Source organism: Pongo abelii, chromosome 11 (assembly GCF_028885655.2).
Source record: "Pongo abelii isolate AG06213 chromosome 11, NHGRI_mPonAbe1-v2.0_pri, whole genome shotgun sequence".
In the NCBI taxonomy this organism is placed as follows: Eukaryota; Metazoa; Chordata; class Mammalia; order Primates; family Hominidae; genus Pongo; species Pongo abelii.
Window position 1 is genome coordinate 142711418 of NC_071996.2, and position 17223 is coordinate 142728640.

Here is a 17223-nt window from a genome sequence, read left to right on the forward strand (position 1 = left end):
GTTCACACCCCACCCACGCCCAGCATAGGCCTGGCTAGCAGGAAACACGAGGAACGTAAGTCATCGATTCTTGATTCATGACCTTTCTAATCACCAAGGAATCTTCTTCTGATCTTTCAGACTTTACTAGGAGAGTATTCAAAATGAGGGGCTGATTCTGACCCCCACCCTGTTTCTGCACTTCTGGTTATACACACGCTCATCTGTCAACAGGTTTCTCACTTAAAGTACTAGAATGAAAAAACTCATTCAATAAATGGATAGCAGATCTCTCTAATTTTTACTTTTACTTTTTTTTTTTTTCCTTAATTCACATTGAGTGTCACTCATCCGCTGGATAAAGGCTTTATGAGATGCCAGCCCGTTCTGGCCAGCAGAGATGAAGCGGTGGATAAAAGAGGCCAAGTTCTTCCCATACCAGGGGGCAGAGAGTGCGCCCAAGACCTAAGGAATGAGTGAGCGAGTAACAGCTGAGCGGGGCAGAGAGAGGAGGACAGCAGCTCTGGGTGGGGTGGGGCAGGTGGGGAGGGACGGCTGTGTTCGGGGAGGGATGGCTGTGATTCAGGAGGGCCGTGGCCCAGACCTGGCGAGTCCAGACGATGGAGCTGTGGCAGGTTCTGCTTGGCTTCTGCCTGAAAGTGCTCCTTTTTCTCCCCTCACCCCCTTGCCTCTGAGGAAGGCACAACTTCACAGAAGGGACACCTAATGACTTTCAGGATCAGCCTTTCACGTCATTTTTACACAAAGCAAAGGACTTGCTCAGTGACCTCTCTCCATTCCCTGTGGGGCTGCGAATGTGAACCGCAGTGAGAGAAAGCGGGGCTGTATTCGCTCCACACTGCTCGGGCCGAGTCCAGCCTGCTCCTGCTCCTTCCCCGAATTTATGTGAAGAGGTGTGCGTCTCAGATTCCCAAGTGCCGTTAATCTAAATCAAAACCTAGCTGGTTAAAGACAGTGTGTTCTTGCTAAACATGATGAAAACTGCCACTGTTCTCTCAAATGAATTGCATTACTTGGTATCAATAAATGAAAGTGCAGAATTATTTAAAATTAAAAGTAATGTAAATGCTTATAAGTGTAATGATATTTATTAGATACTCAACAAGAAATTCACTTAAAAAAAAACCCAAGAGAATAAACAGATGCTGTGCACCGTGTTTTCAAATGCTTAGACGCTGGAGATGCTTGATGTCCTCTGCGCCGGCCCGCCACTGCTCCTCCAGCCTGCACAAACAAGAACCTCCTTCATGGGGGAAGACACCGGCCCCTGGTCCCCGCTTACATAAGAGCCCCCGAGTGGCGTCCACCACAGGGGCCTGCGGCCCTGCGTCCTCACCACAAGACCACACTCTGAGGGCTGCAGAGCCGACGCAAGCTTGCCAAGTACCCAACTGTACACAGTTTATTATTAATAATAAAACCTGACCACCCAAATCCACAGTGAAAACCACCGGGACTGCCGCCTTTGACGGGGCTAGAGGGGAGCAGGAACATTCCAGAGCTCCAGTTAAGGGTGGACGGTGCTTCGGATGCAGTGCAGGGATTGTTTTGGGCTGGTAAACGGATCCAAAATGTTTTCTGAAGTGAAGTCTTTTCATATTCTGTGAGCCTCAAGGTGGTATTTTTATTGGAAGAGTCTGGTAAACTCTGAGGAAGTAATTTAGACCAAGCTGCTTTTAGGCAATCTGAAAAACTCTTATTTGTTGGTTAGTTGTGGCACAAATCACCCAGCTGATATTTAAATTTTAAACTTCAATTATTTGATAAGCAACTATTTTCCCTACTCCAAAGAAAAATACATCGGATACACCCTGGGCTACCAGTGAACCACAGAAGCATGGAGGGGGGGCCGGACCCCAGGCAGAGGCCCCAGTGCTTCGGCCTGTGGCGCACACCCCTGCGATGTGGGTCCAACACACGCCTTCTGCACTGCGGCGTCACCAGCACAGGCCAGACACGTCAAAGCCCCGCGCAGAGGGCTTCCACGGGGACCACGTGCTGTTGTCTATGGAAGGCAGCTTTCTAAAGTGGAAAGCAACCCCACAGGGTGGGTGGGCCCCGCCTGGCAGGCCATGGAGCCTCTAAGATACTCAGATTCCTCACACGTGAAGCCAGAGGATTCAGCTGGGCTCCTGGTCCTCAACCCAGGCCACACACTAGGCAGTTTCAGAAGCAAGAACACTGCCAGCCGGGTTCCACTCGGGATCAGTTTGGCAGAACACCCTGGAGTGAACAGAGACCCACAGCACTCGGTAGCCGTCCACTACCGAGAGGGCCCGGATCTGCATGCAAAGACCAAGTGTGAGTGCAGCCCTGTCTGCAGGGTCCTTTTCCTCAAGGCCTCTGTAGCCATGTCTGGAAGCTCGCCCCTGTGGGCAATCCCTGGGGATTAAGTCACCATCTTATCTAATCAGTGTGACAGGAGCCAGGGCCATCATGCAGATTTAGTACTCACTTTCAAATCCTGATGCAAAAATTAGACCTAAAATGGAATATAAACCCTCCTCAGAGGCCTTCTACCTTGAAATTCTACCAGTTAAAGTGAAAAAACATTTAAAGTGCATTTATTATTTCAAGAGTAAAATGCTGTGATAATTGATAAAAGTGTTAGTTTTATGGACAAAAACAATTACTAAGAACTTGGAAATAGCTAAATAGAGGAATAAACTAAAAACTCAGGGAGTGCATTAGCTATGTACTCTTAGGAACAATATATCTAGTCTGAAATAGCAAATATTTATAAAAATGAACAAAATAATATAGGCATAATAATACAGTTTAGATTATATCCCAATTCTAATTTAGCATTAGTTATAACATTCATTACATTAAAAATAAACTTACAAACTAAATTTACTTAATAGTTATTTAATTCTTTTTAGAACACAAGGATTTCAAATACAAACAAATGAACAAAAATGTCCTATTTGAAAAAACTTCAAATCTAGTGCAGATTAATTAAAAGCAAAATGCCAATTTCACAATCTAAAAATTATATGAAGGCAAATCACCAAACAAACCAAATATTAACATATCCTTTCACTCCAGACAAAACAAAGAATATAAACAGTATAAAGAACAGGTTAGGAAACCTGGAGTACTCCAAGGACATTGTGTTTTCAATAATGTAAGTTCAAGAATTTTTATTCAGGTAATTCAATTAAACCTACTGGAAATGGTCAGAAGATCTGGACAAAGCACCCGAGCCTTTTGTGCGAAGGCACAGAGAGCAACTAGGGCAGCGTGGAACACCAGGGCCAAGGTCAGAGACAGGGACCACGGGGAGCGGGACCCCACCCTCAGGTAGCCTGTTCTCTAGAGTCAATAGTGGGTTTCGGAAGAGGCCCTCGATAGGGCCACAAAAACTGAGGAAAATGAAAGGACCCCAATAAACCTCACGAGCTTGTGGGTAGGACCTCAAAGGGATATGCCTTATGAGTAACGATGGCCAGAAATCCACCAGCCCTTTGAAGGCCTGAAACCCAACTCAGAATCAGCTCCAGACCTGACTGCATTCAGATGCTTAAGAAGCTTGGCCACTTCTGGTCAACTACAAGAAGGAAAACAAAGTCCACTCAAAAAGAATGTGTCACCATCCCAGGTCCCCCGTCATCACAACAGTGCAAAGTCAGCCATGCAACCTAAAATATCCAACCATAGAAATAAACACAATCTGACCAAAAAAAAAAAAAAAAAAATTGAGAGAAACAACAGGCAGGAAAGCCTTGCCACAGGGCCAGAGAGTGTTACCAGTCAGACTCCAAAATAACTGCACTACGTGCAGAAAAAAATAAGATCAAGAAAGTCTATGGAAAACTATGAAAAAGGGCCAAATGAGAATCCTATAACTGAAAACCAAATAAATGTAAAATCCAATGGATGAGTTTAACAGCAGATTATTGTGCAGGTGAAGCACAAATTAGGGAAGTGGATGATAAATTGGAAGAAAATACCCACACTGAGGCAAAAGAAAAAGGAAACAAAGACACAAAAATAACTTAAGAAACTTAAGGGGATACTGAAAGCTAATCCAACACAGGTGTATAACTAAATTCCAGATGGATTAAATGGAGAGACTGGAGCAAAGTCAGTATTTGTTGAGGTGAAGTTTGAGAATAATCAGGTCTAAGAATTCATAACAGTATAAAACAACAGATTTAGGAACTACAAATCCCAAAAAGAAGACATTAAAATGAAAGCAACTATAGTTAAGCACATTAAAGAAGAACTTCAAAAAACCAAAGACAAAATCTTAAAAATAGCCAGGGAAGAAAGATTATTTCCAAAGAAGGAACAATAGGATGGATAGCTCATTTCTGGAGATTAACAATGGAAGTCAGAAGAGAATGGAATGGCATTCTCAAAGTGCCGAAAGAAAATAAATACAAACCTAGAATTCTATACTCAGCAAAAATAACCTTCAAAGATTAACCTGAAATGACATTTTGAACAGAAAGAAAACTCATCGCCATTAGACCCACATTAAGGTAAATAAAGAACATCACAGATGAAAGTTCAGACATGCAGAAATTAATAAAAGTGGAAAGGATAAATTTATAAGTAAATCTTGACTATATAAAATAATAACAACAATGTCTTGTGATGTTAAAGATAAGCTTAGAGTTAAATACAGGTCAAAATAGTATATAAGTTAAGAGTTAAAGTATCCCAGACCCTTACTTTGCCAGAATTGGCAAAAGTATTAATTTAGATAAGGCTATGATAGATCAAAGACAGTTGTTGAAATCCTACCGATAATCAGTAAAGAAACAGCAAAATAGTGATTACCAAGCTGGTGAAAAACAAAAAATATATATATATATCACTAAAAACATACATTAAAAGCAAGACAAGTGCATTAGAATAGTTGAGATAATTATAATTCATATTGTACAATGATAGATTTAAGCATAAATATATCAATAATTATATTAAATGTAAATGGGCCAAACTAGTTGAAAGACAAAGATTGTCAAACTACATATCAAAACTTGTGGGATGCAGATAAAGTTGCATTTAGAGGAAAATGTATAGCTATATAAGCATACGTTAGAAGAGAGAGCTGAAATCAATGCTCTATGTATCTATATCAAAAAGCTACAAAAACCACAATACACCCTAAGAAAATAGAACATAGAAAAATAAAAACACTAGAAATTAATGAAATCGATATTTAACAAACAACATCCATAAAGTCAAAAGCTAGTCTTTGAAAAGAATAACTGATAAACTTCTGGAGGGAGTGACCAAGAAAAACAAAAGCAAAACAAAATAGCAGCAATAAAGAGAAAAAGCACAAACAACCAATATCTGGAGTGTAAAAGAGGACATCACTAAAGGTCTGACAAACATAAAAGACACCAGAAAAGGACACAACACCAAAAACCACTAAGCCAAAAATACAAAAATGTATAACAAAAGCATATATTTCTTTTAAAAAAATACAACTTAGCTAAAGTGAGCTGGGGGGGAAAAATGTCCCAGGAACTATTTTAAAAATTGAATAAGTAATGAAAAACCTTTGCACAAAGAAAATCTTAGGGTTAAGATGGCTTTAGCAGTAAGTTTCACAAGATATTTAAGGAAAAAGTAATATCCATGTTAAATAAACTTTGCCAGAGAATACAAAAGGAGAGAGGAATAATGCTTAACTCATTCTGAGGCCAGCATAGTCATGACACCAAAACTTGACGAGGACATTATAAGAAAGGAAACTGTTTGGCAATCTCCCTCAGGAACACAGTTGCAATCATACAAAATAAAATGTTAGCAAATCCAAGTTTTCACTACATAAAAGATAATATATTACAATAAAGTTGACTGGGGTTATTTTAAAAATGCCAGTTAGAATTTATATTCAAATAAATCCATATGCTTTATTTCATTAACCAAATAAAGCGAAAAAATTATACAATCATCTCAAAAGATGCTGAAACAGCACCTGACAAAAATCAATATCCATTCATATTGAAACCCTGAGCAAACAAGGAATGGAAGGGAAACTTCCATAATCTGATAAATAGCACCTGTCAAAGACAAGCAGACAAATGAGTAAAAAATACAAACAAAACCCCTACAGAAAACATGGCACTTAACAAGAAACTGGGAACCAGACAAATGTTCCTGCCATCAGGACCACAATTCGATACTATATTGGCAATCTCAGCCCATTCTACATAATAAGCAAGTAAAAGACATAAAAGGTATTCCAATCAGAAAAGAGGCAATCTTGTCATTATTTATAGATGACAGGATTCTAAATGTTGAAAATTCCAAACAATCTATTAATGATTAGGATATCTGAGTTTAACAGGGTTGCTGGACACGAAGTCAACAGTCAAAAACTGACTGCTTTTCAAAATTATAAAAACCAAGCCATTCACAATAGCAACCGAAGCCATCAAATGGCTTGAAACATATTTAATCAAATATATGCAAGCCTCCTAAACATAAAACTATTAAGAAATTATTAAGAAAAATTAAAGAAGGTAAATAATCAATGTTGTAAAAATATCAGGTCTTCCTAATTTGAACCACAGAGTCGATGCAATAACAAACAAAACCCCACTAGTATCAATTCCAGGTAGAATCAGCTCCTAGGAGATAATTAAAGAGGACGTATCCAAGATTTTGAAGAAAGGAAAGATTTCTTAAGGCACAAAACCATCTAAAGGAAAAGACTGAAACTGTATTAGAAGGGAGAATTTCTGTGCCTGAAAGATAACATTAAGAGAGTGAACAGGCAAAGTACAGAGTGGAAGAAGAGATTTACAGCATGTACAACTGGCCAAGGGTTGATTCCATAATATATACAGAACAACTCCAAATCAAGAAAAAGGGAGACCTCTCATCAGAAAAATGGGCAAGAGACTTGAACAAGCACTTCACAAAAAGGGGAATATTCATTTGGCAAAAAAACTTACAAAAATAAACTATCTTATTGGTAATCAAAGAAATGTAGCTGAGGGCATGAGGAGGAGCTGAAATTAAAGTGACTGACAGCAGCAAGTGTTGACAAGGATATGGAGCCACAGGAACCCCTGTACATGGCTGGTAGGAGTGTAAACTGGTACACTACTTTGAAAACTTTTGGGCATCACGTATGAACACTGACAACACGCATGCCCCAAAGTTCAACAACTTCACTTCACATTTGCCCACATATACCAAGAAACATGTACAAGAATGCACATAGCAGCATTGCTTTTAATAGCTCTGGTTAGGAAACAAGCCAAATATCTAACAACTTTAGAAGAAATGACTACATTGGTGCATTTATAAATGGGACACCACGCAGCAATATATAATAGATAATGAATGACCTCTTGCTAAATGCAAAATGGGGATGAATTTCACAAGCATCATGTCCACAGAAAGAAGCAAAACGCTAAAATCCTACATATTAAGGGTTTCATTTACATACATTTCAAAAGCAGGCAAAATTAATCTTCCATGTTAAATGTCAGGAGAGGAGTTATCTTTGGGGAAGGGGGAAGTGCATAAAGACTTCTCTTCTTACTCACGGGCCAGCCCTACAAGAGTAAATCGTTCTACTCTCCTTACCTGGAATCCTGTTACCTGAGGAAAATGTACACCTCGAATCATTTTCAGTATTACCAGGGAACAGCCAAGTTTAACTGAGCATGTAAGTCCTGGGCAGAAACTCGGAGTGTCTATGAAAGTCCCTTCACTCTGGTGATTAGATCCTGACTGTCTCTGTCACTTAAAACAATAAGTTGTCCATAGAAAGGATATAAACACACAGTGAGCCAAGGGCTCTTTTAAGTGAAGATCTGAGAGGATACTCAGAGCTGACTCAGCCCCATGGTGGACCCTGCACCCCGGGGACACACCAGGGCTCAGACATACTGGCGATGCTGGGCACCGTCCTCATGCAGAGGAGCCCACGGGTCATTGTCGCAGCAGCCCGCAGTCAGCAGGGGCGACACTGTGACCTTTTCCTCAGTAGATGCGTCCCTCTAACTTTCCAAAGGGGGAAACAGCAAATACAATGTTCTCCTGGATAGTATCAAGTGTGGGCTCTCCTTAGAAAACAGACCACGCTGGTCTCCAGATGTACAAACACAGCCCCCACAGAAGGCAAAATTCAGAGTGGAAGGAGCAGATAGGAAAAGCACGCTGCTGGCCCTCACTGGGCCGTGGGTCGCTGTACAACCTCACACCTGCTTTCAAGGCACTTATAAAATGCTCCCAAAAGAAAAGTACTTTGAAAAATGCAGGGCAGAACTCACAGATGAAATTCACTGTGCATCTGGCATGCTTTATGGCTTTTAATATTTTTAAGTCTATTAGGAATCCTGCCAAATAGTCTTTAAAATGTTTAAATCAAACCAAAAGTCGGGCTGAATGCCCCTTGCTTTGATGTTAATATTGAATCCTGCAGCCCTGGATGAAGATAAATCCATGGACTCTGGTTCACAGGGGGAGCTAACCATGGGTGGGCTGACATACTGTCACACTCACTGTCCCTGTCAGGGGGTGGGGGTCCCATTCCTGGCCTGCTTCTTAGAAACCCAGCACAGGCGAAGTGGCAAGAGTCACCATGGTGAGGCTCAGCTGCCCCTAGATCTTTCCCTACTCCCTGCGTGCTGCCCCAGTGCCCTCCTGCACTCACTCCCTCTGCCCCCCACCTTCTGGAGTCCCTGCCCCCACTCCCTCCCTCTGCCCGGCCTCCCTCCCTCTGCCTGGCCTTCCGTGCCCGCACTCACTCTCTTTGCCCTTCTCCTTGTTCTTGAGCTGCTGCAGCTTCTGCTCCCGGTGCTGCTTCTCCAGCTCCTGCTCCTGGCGGTGCCTCTCCAGCTTCCGCTGGTGTTCCAGCAGCTCCTGCTGGTGCTTCATGGCCAGCATCTCCTGCTGTTGCTGCAAGCGGAAGGAGGAGACAGACGGTTAGAGCCCAGGCTCCACACACAGAGACCCAATGAAGACCCCAGAAACCAGCCCAGGCCCTACATGTCTGCCCTGGTGTGGCCCTGGGCACTGCCCTGCCCTGCACTGCTGCTATTTCAGTCCAAAAAAAGAAGTCAGGGCCATTCCAGGCTCTGGGCATTGTCTTACCTTTTAAGTGGAAAACATTAAAAACAAAAGCCATTGGCTTGCTAGAAGAAAACACGCAAGAAGAGTTATGTTATCTTGCAAGTTGGAAATGCTATTCTGAGAACGACATAAAGACAGTGAAAAGAGCGTGAAATGGTACAACCACTGCAGAAAACTGCTGGGAACTTTCTTATAAAGTTAAATGCACATCTGCCCTGAGACCCAGCAATCCCATTCCTAGCTATTTATCCGAAACACGGAAGCACACCCACAGAAAGCCTGTACAAGAACGTGCATGGGAGCTCTGGTCACAGACCAGCCTTGATGCAACCCACACGTTCCCTCGAAGGTGGACACTTGGAGAAATGATGTGTGTTCATCAAAGAGAATACCACCTAACCATAAAAAAGAACAACCTACGTGTACACAAGAAAACACAGGTGAACTGCTAAACAGCAGGTGTTGGCGGAGGGTGAAAGAGCAGAGAGAAGAGGCAAGACTGAAAGACCCTCTGCTGAGCCACTGCACTTGCAGCTCCAGATCTGCACATTCCACCACAGCCTGGCATGGAAATACGGGTGGTTGGCCCTCAGTGTGTCCAGGCTCTGATCCTCCGCTGGCTCAATCAGTGGAGGTGAAACTCAAAAATATGGAGGGCTGACTATATTCACATGAAGTTCTAAAACAGAAAAAACTAATGCACAAAGATGAAAATCAGAAGAAGGCTGCCTCTGCAGGGGTGACGTAGGGTTGGGGGTGCCGAGGCCGGAGAAAACGCCCCAGTGGGTGGAGTGTCCGACCTGTTGAGTGTCTACAGGGGAGGGCACAGCCACCCAACAGCACCCTTAAGGGCTGGCATTCTACCGAGAATAAATTATCTCGTATTTCAAAAACTGACATAGACATAAAATGTTTGTCTTAATAACAATTAAAAGGCAGAAGGTAAAAGAAAAACTGCAGTATTTATGACATACAAATTTTATATAAATGGTTGTTATACATTAATGAGAATATGACAGGCAGCCCACTAAAACGGGCAAAAAAGAACAAGATGCACAGAAGAACTGTTTAAAAAGAAATGGGGATAAATGTTCAAGCTCACTAGTGAACACTTCCCGTTTCACTCACGGTATCGGAAAAGGTGAAAAGGAACAATTTGGCCTGGCGCTGACGAGTGTGGGAAGGTGCAACTGATCAGACGCCCTGAGAGGGACTCCTGCAAACCCAGAGCACCTCTGTCCTGGGACTCTGTCCTGGGACCCAGCCCAGGCTCCAGGGCTCCCGCACATCCTTCTGCTCCTCTGAGATGGCTCTGCTCTTGTTCACATGCTCCAGGGTGCTGTCTGCACACACTTTCCTCGGCTTCCACACAAGCCCCTGGGCCAGCCCGGGGGAAGTGCCAGGCCTCCACAGGTGTGAGGAGCTCTGCCACCCGCCTGCCTGGGAGAGCCTCTCCGCCACCCTCTGTGGCCCGCACGTGTCCCCGTCATGATCTGTCTGCTGTCCCCAGTGCTTGCTCAGTTATCAGTTGTCTCTTATCCCACTGTCTTTTTTATTTTAGACATAGGGTCTCGCTCTGTTGCCCAGGCTGGAGTGCAGTGGCGCAATCATAGCTCACTGTAACCTTGACCTCCTGGGCTCAAGTGATCCACCTACCTTAGACTCCCAAATAGATGGCGGTTAATTTAAAAAAAAAATTGTAGAGAAGGGGTCTTGCTATGTTGCCCGGGCTGGTCTTGAACTCCTGGGCTCAAGCCATTCTCCCACCTCAGCCTCCTGAGTAGCTGGGACTACAGGTGCACACCACTGCACCAGATACGTTTTTTTCTTTTTTGACGAAACAAGATCTTGCTCTGTTGCTGGGGCTGGTCTCAAACCCCTGGGCTCATGTGATCCTCCCGCCTTAGCTTCCTGAAGCTCTGGGATTACGGGCGTGAGCTGCCTCACCCGGCCACTGGTGGCTTGTTTTTTATTGGTCTTGCTCCACTTATGGAGGAAGAGGGAATGGGGACAGGGTACAGGGTGAGCAGGCATCCTGGCAACCAGAGTGGCCCAAGGAACTTTCTGTGAAGGAAATTTAGTGAATCAGGGGCTCTGGGCTGGCTCCAGAGTGGGGCTTCCACCAGCTGGTGGTTCCTCCTGGAGGATGAGGCTCAGGCCAGGGAAAGGATGAGCAAGGCACAGAGTGGGGTGTGCGTGCCAGGCAGCCACTGGGCGCCTGTACTCCATGAGTGACTGCGCTGGCACAGCAGGACTGGCGCCCACGGGATGCCACCCACATCACACTGTCATCCCTGTGTATTCTTCAATCCCTCTACGACAGGGGTCCCCACCTCTGGCTGTGGACGGGTAGCAGTCCCTGGCCTGTTAGGAAATGGGCCACAAAGCAGGAGGTAAGTGGCAGGCTAGGGAGCATTCCCACCAGAGCTCAAGCTCCTGCCGGATCAGCGGCAGCATTAGATTCTCACAGGAGTGTGAGACTGTTGTGAACTGTGCGTGTGGGGGATCTAGGATAAACACTCCTTATGAGAATCTAACGCCTGATGATCTGAGGTGGTGGAAGTTTCATCCTGAAACCATTCTCCTGCACCCACCCCACCCCTGTCCACGGAAAAAAACATCTTCCACGAAACCGGTCCCTGGTGCCAAAAAGGTTGGGACTGATTGCTGCTCTACAACAAATGTGCGTCACTTCAGAGCAAGAGGTGATAACAAAGGAAAATGAAAGTGGCTGAGGGGTAGGAAAGCAGATGAAAAGGATTACAACAGACGGGCAGAGGCAACCCCGACAGAGTAGGGCCAGCAGGGGCAGGGGGCTGGGCCCCTGAGGTGCTGCAGTCTGAGAGCCCACGCAGTGTGCTCAGGGCGGGAGGCGGCACGAGCCTTCTGCTACAGGGCCCGCTGCTCCAAGACAACAGGGCTGCCCGCACGGAGAAACGTGCACATCAACGTGCTTGTGCACACAAGTGTGTGTTCTGAATGTGTGTGCCTGGGAGTGAGCACGTGTGTTCCAGGTGACTGTGAGTGTGCAAGGGCGCTGCCCTTCTCTGTGGGCGCTGACCCTCAGTGGCGTCGGCAATGTGACGGGGGCAGGCAGTGTGTCCGGGCACATCTCCGGCATCTTGCTGGGTCCTTCTTCACATGAGAGGCCTGAGCCGACTGGCAAGCTCCACACCCTTGCTGCCCCTGCACAGTCAGCTTCCAGGTGGCCACCACACCCTCTTCTCAGAGAGCCTGGAGGTCCAGCTCAGCCCCCAGGCACCCAGCACACACACCTTTCAAACCCCTAGGCTTCTGGGAAGATCCAGCCTGCAAAAACAGCCTGGCCCAAGCCCTTTCATGGTCACAGGCGGTGCAGGGGATGAGGAATGGCCTCACCAGGGGCATAAATCCCCTTCCTGGGCCTCGCTTCCCACTGCTGAGGACTCAGCCGGTTTCCACGACCACCCAGAGCCACTTGTAAATAGGGAAGAAAGGATTTCAGCTTGCTCACAGCCTCTTCCTACTCAAGATGAGACATGCCAGTCACCCCGTGTGTCTGTGACTTGTGTGAAATTTGAATCACATCATGTCCACAATGTTAAATGTAACATCAACTGTATAATTTTGTAAGGTAAAACTCCTCATTCTTCCATTCTGTAAGTAAAGCCCCCAGCCCAGACAAGGGACAGAGACAGGCACTGGCCAACCAAATGGCATTCGGCAACCTCAAACTGGCGGTGGCAGTGAACAAGCAAAACGAACATGACTGCCCCTCATGAGAGCCCCACGTGGATGGAAGGGTGTGCTGGGCTGCTGCCCCCCATGGCCCACCCCGAGGAAGGGTCCCCCGGCAGAAACCGCCTGCTCCATTGCAGTGACCCCAGCAGACAGCTCTGGACTGAGGCCGCCCCAGCCTCCGGGACGGAGACCACAGCGCTGGTCTTTCCGGGCCACTGCAGCCTGCAGCCCACAGCCAGCCTCCCCGCCCACTGCCCCATGGCAGCGGAAGTGGCCTGGATGGCAGAGCCCCACAGGAATCGCTTAGAGTCCAGGGCAGTGGGACCTCAGGCTTTAGGCAGGGCTGTCCAGTCACACCTGTGGTCATACACACTGAGGATTTACGGCAGCAGAGAGAGCAGGTCAGCATCCAGACATTGGGGACAGGAACTGCCGCTCTCCCCCGAGACAGAAAGCCCTGTCCACAAACACACCCACCCACCTACAGCCCTCACAAAGCGGGTGGGACTCAATTACAGCCAGGAGTATGGGGATAGAAGAGCTGCAGAAGTGGCGGGAGGTAGGCCCACACCCAGGAAAGGAGGGAGGAGAGGAGGGGCTGAGGCAAGACCCTACCCAGGCAGGTGCACCTGCAGGCTGCCTTCCAGCAGGGGTGCTGCTCCTGGCAGATGTGTGGGCACAGGCAAGGCAGGAGGCCTGGGTGGGCCGAGGGAGAGGGGGCTCCCACCATGCCCGGCAGCAGCGTGTGCACAAGAGAGGCAGGGAGGGCCGTCGGGGCTGGCTGCACACACCAAGCATCTCACCTGTATCTTTCCCATGGCAAAAACTTAATTCCGAACAACCAACTTATATGAACTTCTTGGGGATGGTGGGACAAACATAAGCAAACTCTTGCCATGCTCTTCATCTGGGCAGCGCTGGCCTCCGAAGACTCACAGGCAGCCCGCAGCATGCTGGCTGGAGGGCAGTGCCCAGGCCAGGCTGCCTGGCTGATAAACCCTGCTCTGCCCGCCTGCTCGCTGCCGGCGCACTTGCACCTAAATATTTAACCTCTCCGTGCTGGGTTAAATGTGGCACCTGCCCCAAGGGTTCCTGTGAGGACTGGAAGAGGTGGCATGGGGAGAACACTCAGAAGAGCTGGCCTGGGCTCGCCTCTGTGCGGCCTGATCGTCATCAAACCATCACTTTGTCAAAAGATGTCGCCTAGAGAGGCTGACTTCCTGCAGACACTAAATATCCTAAGGTAAAATCAGGCCCCTTCAAGGCTAGGGAGATACTACCCGGAGCACATCTTCCTAACGCGGTGTTCCTTGCTGCCACATGCAAGCAAAGTCCCTCTACATCTGGACAAACATCTGGGCATGTACAGATTCAGGACTCGGCCTTGGGGAGCCGGAGCTGTGTACACAGGGAAAGGTGCCCTGAGAGCGTCCCTGGGCCACTGTCTGCAGATTGGGAACGCCACCAGCAGGTTAACCTATAAACATACAACCCACAGGGCTTCAGGGTGCTTCTCAGCTCGGAAAACAAACACGATCCTTTGTTGAACTGATCTCCTAGTCATGGTGAGCCCCTCCCCTCTGGCTGTCACCTGCACAGGGCCCCTTGGCTCCCTCCCTCCTGCTGCTCAGAGCTCACTCAGGGCGGAAACACAGAGTGGACAGATGCAGCCTAATGCAGTCTCACAGTATCTACTTGTCAGCCAGAACCCAGAAGGAAAAGTGAGCTCCTTCCACCATCATTTCAAAAAGAATGAAAGCAACAACCATGGCTGCTAGGGATTAAGATTCACAGGAGGGCAAAACTCCCAGAAACGACTGGGGTGGAGTTTTAATGAAACCAGCAGTCACAAACAGTGACTGATTCCCTAAGTGCCCCCGGCAACACTGTGTGATCTCAGCTTCTCTACTTGTAGGCAGCATTCCACCTTATTAGATTTATAACAGATTATCTGTAGAGCAAAGCCTGCAAAGTGAGAGCAGTCAGGACAAACTGGATTTCAATACTCCCTGTTCACAGCACGAGCTTAGACGTCAGGGCTGTTTCTTGATCTTCAAAGAAGACACAGGGACCCTCTGCCCTTGACATGCTTGGAAAATGCTGGAACCACAAGGGAAGACGGCCATTTAACTCTTCTTCACTCCCGCCCCACACCCTAGCATCGTGAATAGGTACTTATTCTCCCTGAGGCACCCTCAGTTGGCTTCCGGAGGGCAGGTGCATCACTGGAGTACCAAATTCAGGCTTCGGTAAAACAGGACTTTGACATGCGCTTATTTTTAAGTTAGCTAAAATTGTCTGCAACTAGTCCCTCACTAACTTTACACGTTAGACTACTCCATGGGGGAAGGGCTGTTGGGAAGCAATTTTTTGCAGACTAAAACTATAATGAGCAATTTAAAATAAGATGACTACGACCTCATTCTTCTAAGAAAAGCAAAAACAAAACCAATCATAGCTGATCCTATTACTCTAACCAGACTTTAAGTTTACGTTAAGCATACACTGAACTCTGAACCAAATATAGGAGCCCCAGAATTTAGCTGCTTCGACTCTGACTTCAGAATTTAATATGCAAATATTCAAGTGGTAACCCAAAAAGATTTTCACTTTAAAAAGTAAACTTTTGAGTTTCTTGTGTCTCTCTTTCAACTTGCCAGGGGAACAGCCCCAGAGTGGGGAGATGCCGCACCTGCATACAGCGGCAGGGGCCAGGAGGAAAGGGCAGAAGAGTGGACGCCATGGATGGTAAGCTGCCGCCCATGGATGGCAACACCAGGTGCAGACCAGCTGGGGTCGGGCCACGGCATCCATGGCTTTCCAGGTGTGTGCCCACGTGCCCCATGTGTCACCTGGCCCCACTGCCCACTGCCCACTGCCACGTGCATGCGCCTCTGCCTAGCTTGGGAGGCAGCTCATGCTAAGCAAAGGTGTGCACGAGGTCTTCCCGTCTATTCTTAACCTTCACCCAGAGGCACCACAGAGGGACTCTGCTCCAAACCAAGAGTGTGCTCCTGCCCCCCACCTCCCCACCACACCCCTGTCCTGGCTTGGAGCCCTGGATCAGGCATTCGGCACAGCTCAGGTGAGCTCTAATGCTCACTGACAGCTGCCTCAGGTGACCGGAAAGCTGGGCCTGGGCAACATCTCTTCAGCTTCCTCGGCCAGGTATTAAAGAGAATAAGGATCATGACCCACGCTCCCAGTGCCAGAAAACTAGGTTCCTTTCCATGTCAGTCCCTCCCTGAAAGGAAGAGTCACACTATCAACTAAACAGCTCTGAAAACTCTCTCCTACCCACTGTGTTCTCCATAGCACAAGTCACATGGACACACACACACACCACACACACACACACACGCACACACGAAAAAGAGGCCAGCCTTGCTAGTAAAGAAAAAAAAAAGACATGCACACTAAAACAGTGTGTAAATGATTTTTACTTTTCATGCATTCAACTGGGAATACTCTGAAGTTAGGGAAGAAAAGGCACGCCTTACACCACTGCAGGGAGAGAGGGTAAGCCTTGCAGGAGGGCGATGTGCAACCTACATACAAAAGGTGCCCTGTACCTGCTGCCCTGGAGGCTGTGCCCTATGGGTGGGTCCCTCAGTGTCTGTCCTGGAGGCTGTGTCCTGTGGTGGGGGGGGTCCCTCAGTGTCTGTCCTGGAGGCTGTGCCCTATGGGGGAGTCCCTCAGTGTCTGTCCTGGAGGCTGTGTCCTATGGTGGGGGGGTCCCTCAGTGTCTGTCCTGGAGGCTGTGCCCTATGGGGGGGTCCCTTGGTGTCTATCATGGAGGGTTGTGCCCTATGGGGGGGTCCCTCAACGTCTATCCTGGAGATTGTGCCCTATGGGGGGGTCTCTCAGTGTGTGTCCTGGAGGTTGTGCCCTATGGGGGGATCCCTCAGTGTCTGTCCTGGAGGATGTGTCCTATGGGGGGGGGTCCCTTGGTATTTATCATGGAGGCTGTGCCCTATGGGGGGGGGGTCCCTCAGTGTCTGTCCTGGAGGCTATACCCTATGGGGGGGTCCCTCAGTGTCTGTCCTGGAGGCTGTGCCCTATGGGGGGGTCCCTCGGTGTCTATCACGGAGGGTTGTGCCCTATGGGGGGGTCCCTTGGTGTCTATCATGGAGGGTTGTGCCCTATGGGGGGGGTCCCTCGGTGTCTATCATGGAGGGTTGTGCCCTATGGGGTGGTTCCTCGGTGCCTACTCTGGAGGCTGTGTCCTATGGGGTGGTCCCTTAGTGTCTATCAGGGAGGGCTATGCCCTATCGGGGGGGTCCCCCAGTGTCTTCCCTGGAGGCTGTGCCCTACGGGAGGGTCCCTCGGTGCCTACCCTGGAGGCTGTGCCCTATGGGGTGGTCCCTTGGTGTCTATCATGGAAGGCTATCCCTCAGTGTCTGCCCTGGAGGCTATGCCCTATGGGGGGGTCCCTCAGTGTCTGCCCTG

General features: G+C 47.6%; 1 protein-coding gene across 11 annotated transcripts in view; it reads right to left on the reverse strand.

The window, feature by feature from the left end:
- Positions 1-17223, reverse strand: part of HDAC4 (histone deacetylase 4) — a 358886-nt gene that overhangs the window by 119961 nt on the left and 221702 nt on the right. For all 11 annotated transcript variants that reach the window (XM_054550096.2, XM_054550092.2, XM_024243466.2 and 8 more), the window contains one exon: positions 8730-8880. In XM_054550096.2, the coding sequence (XP_054406071.1) occupies positions 8730-8880 (151 nt within the window). The remainder of the gene's footprint in view (positions 1-8729; positions 8881-17223) is intronic.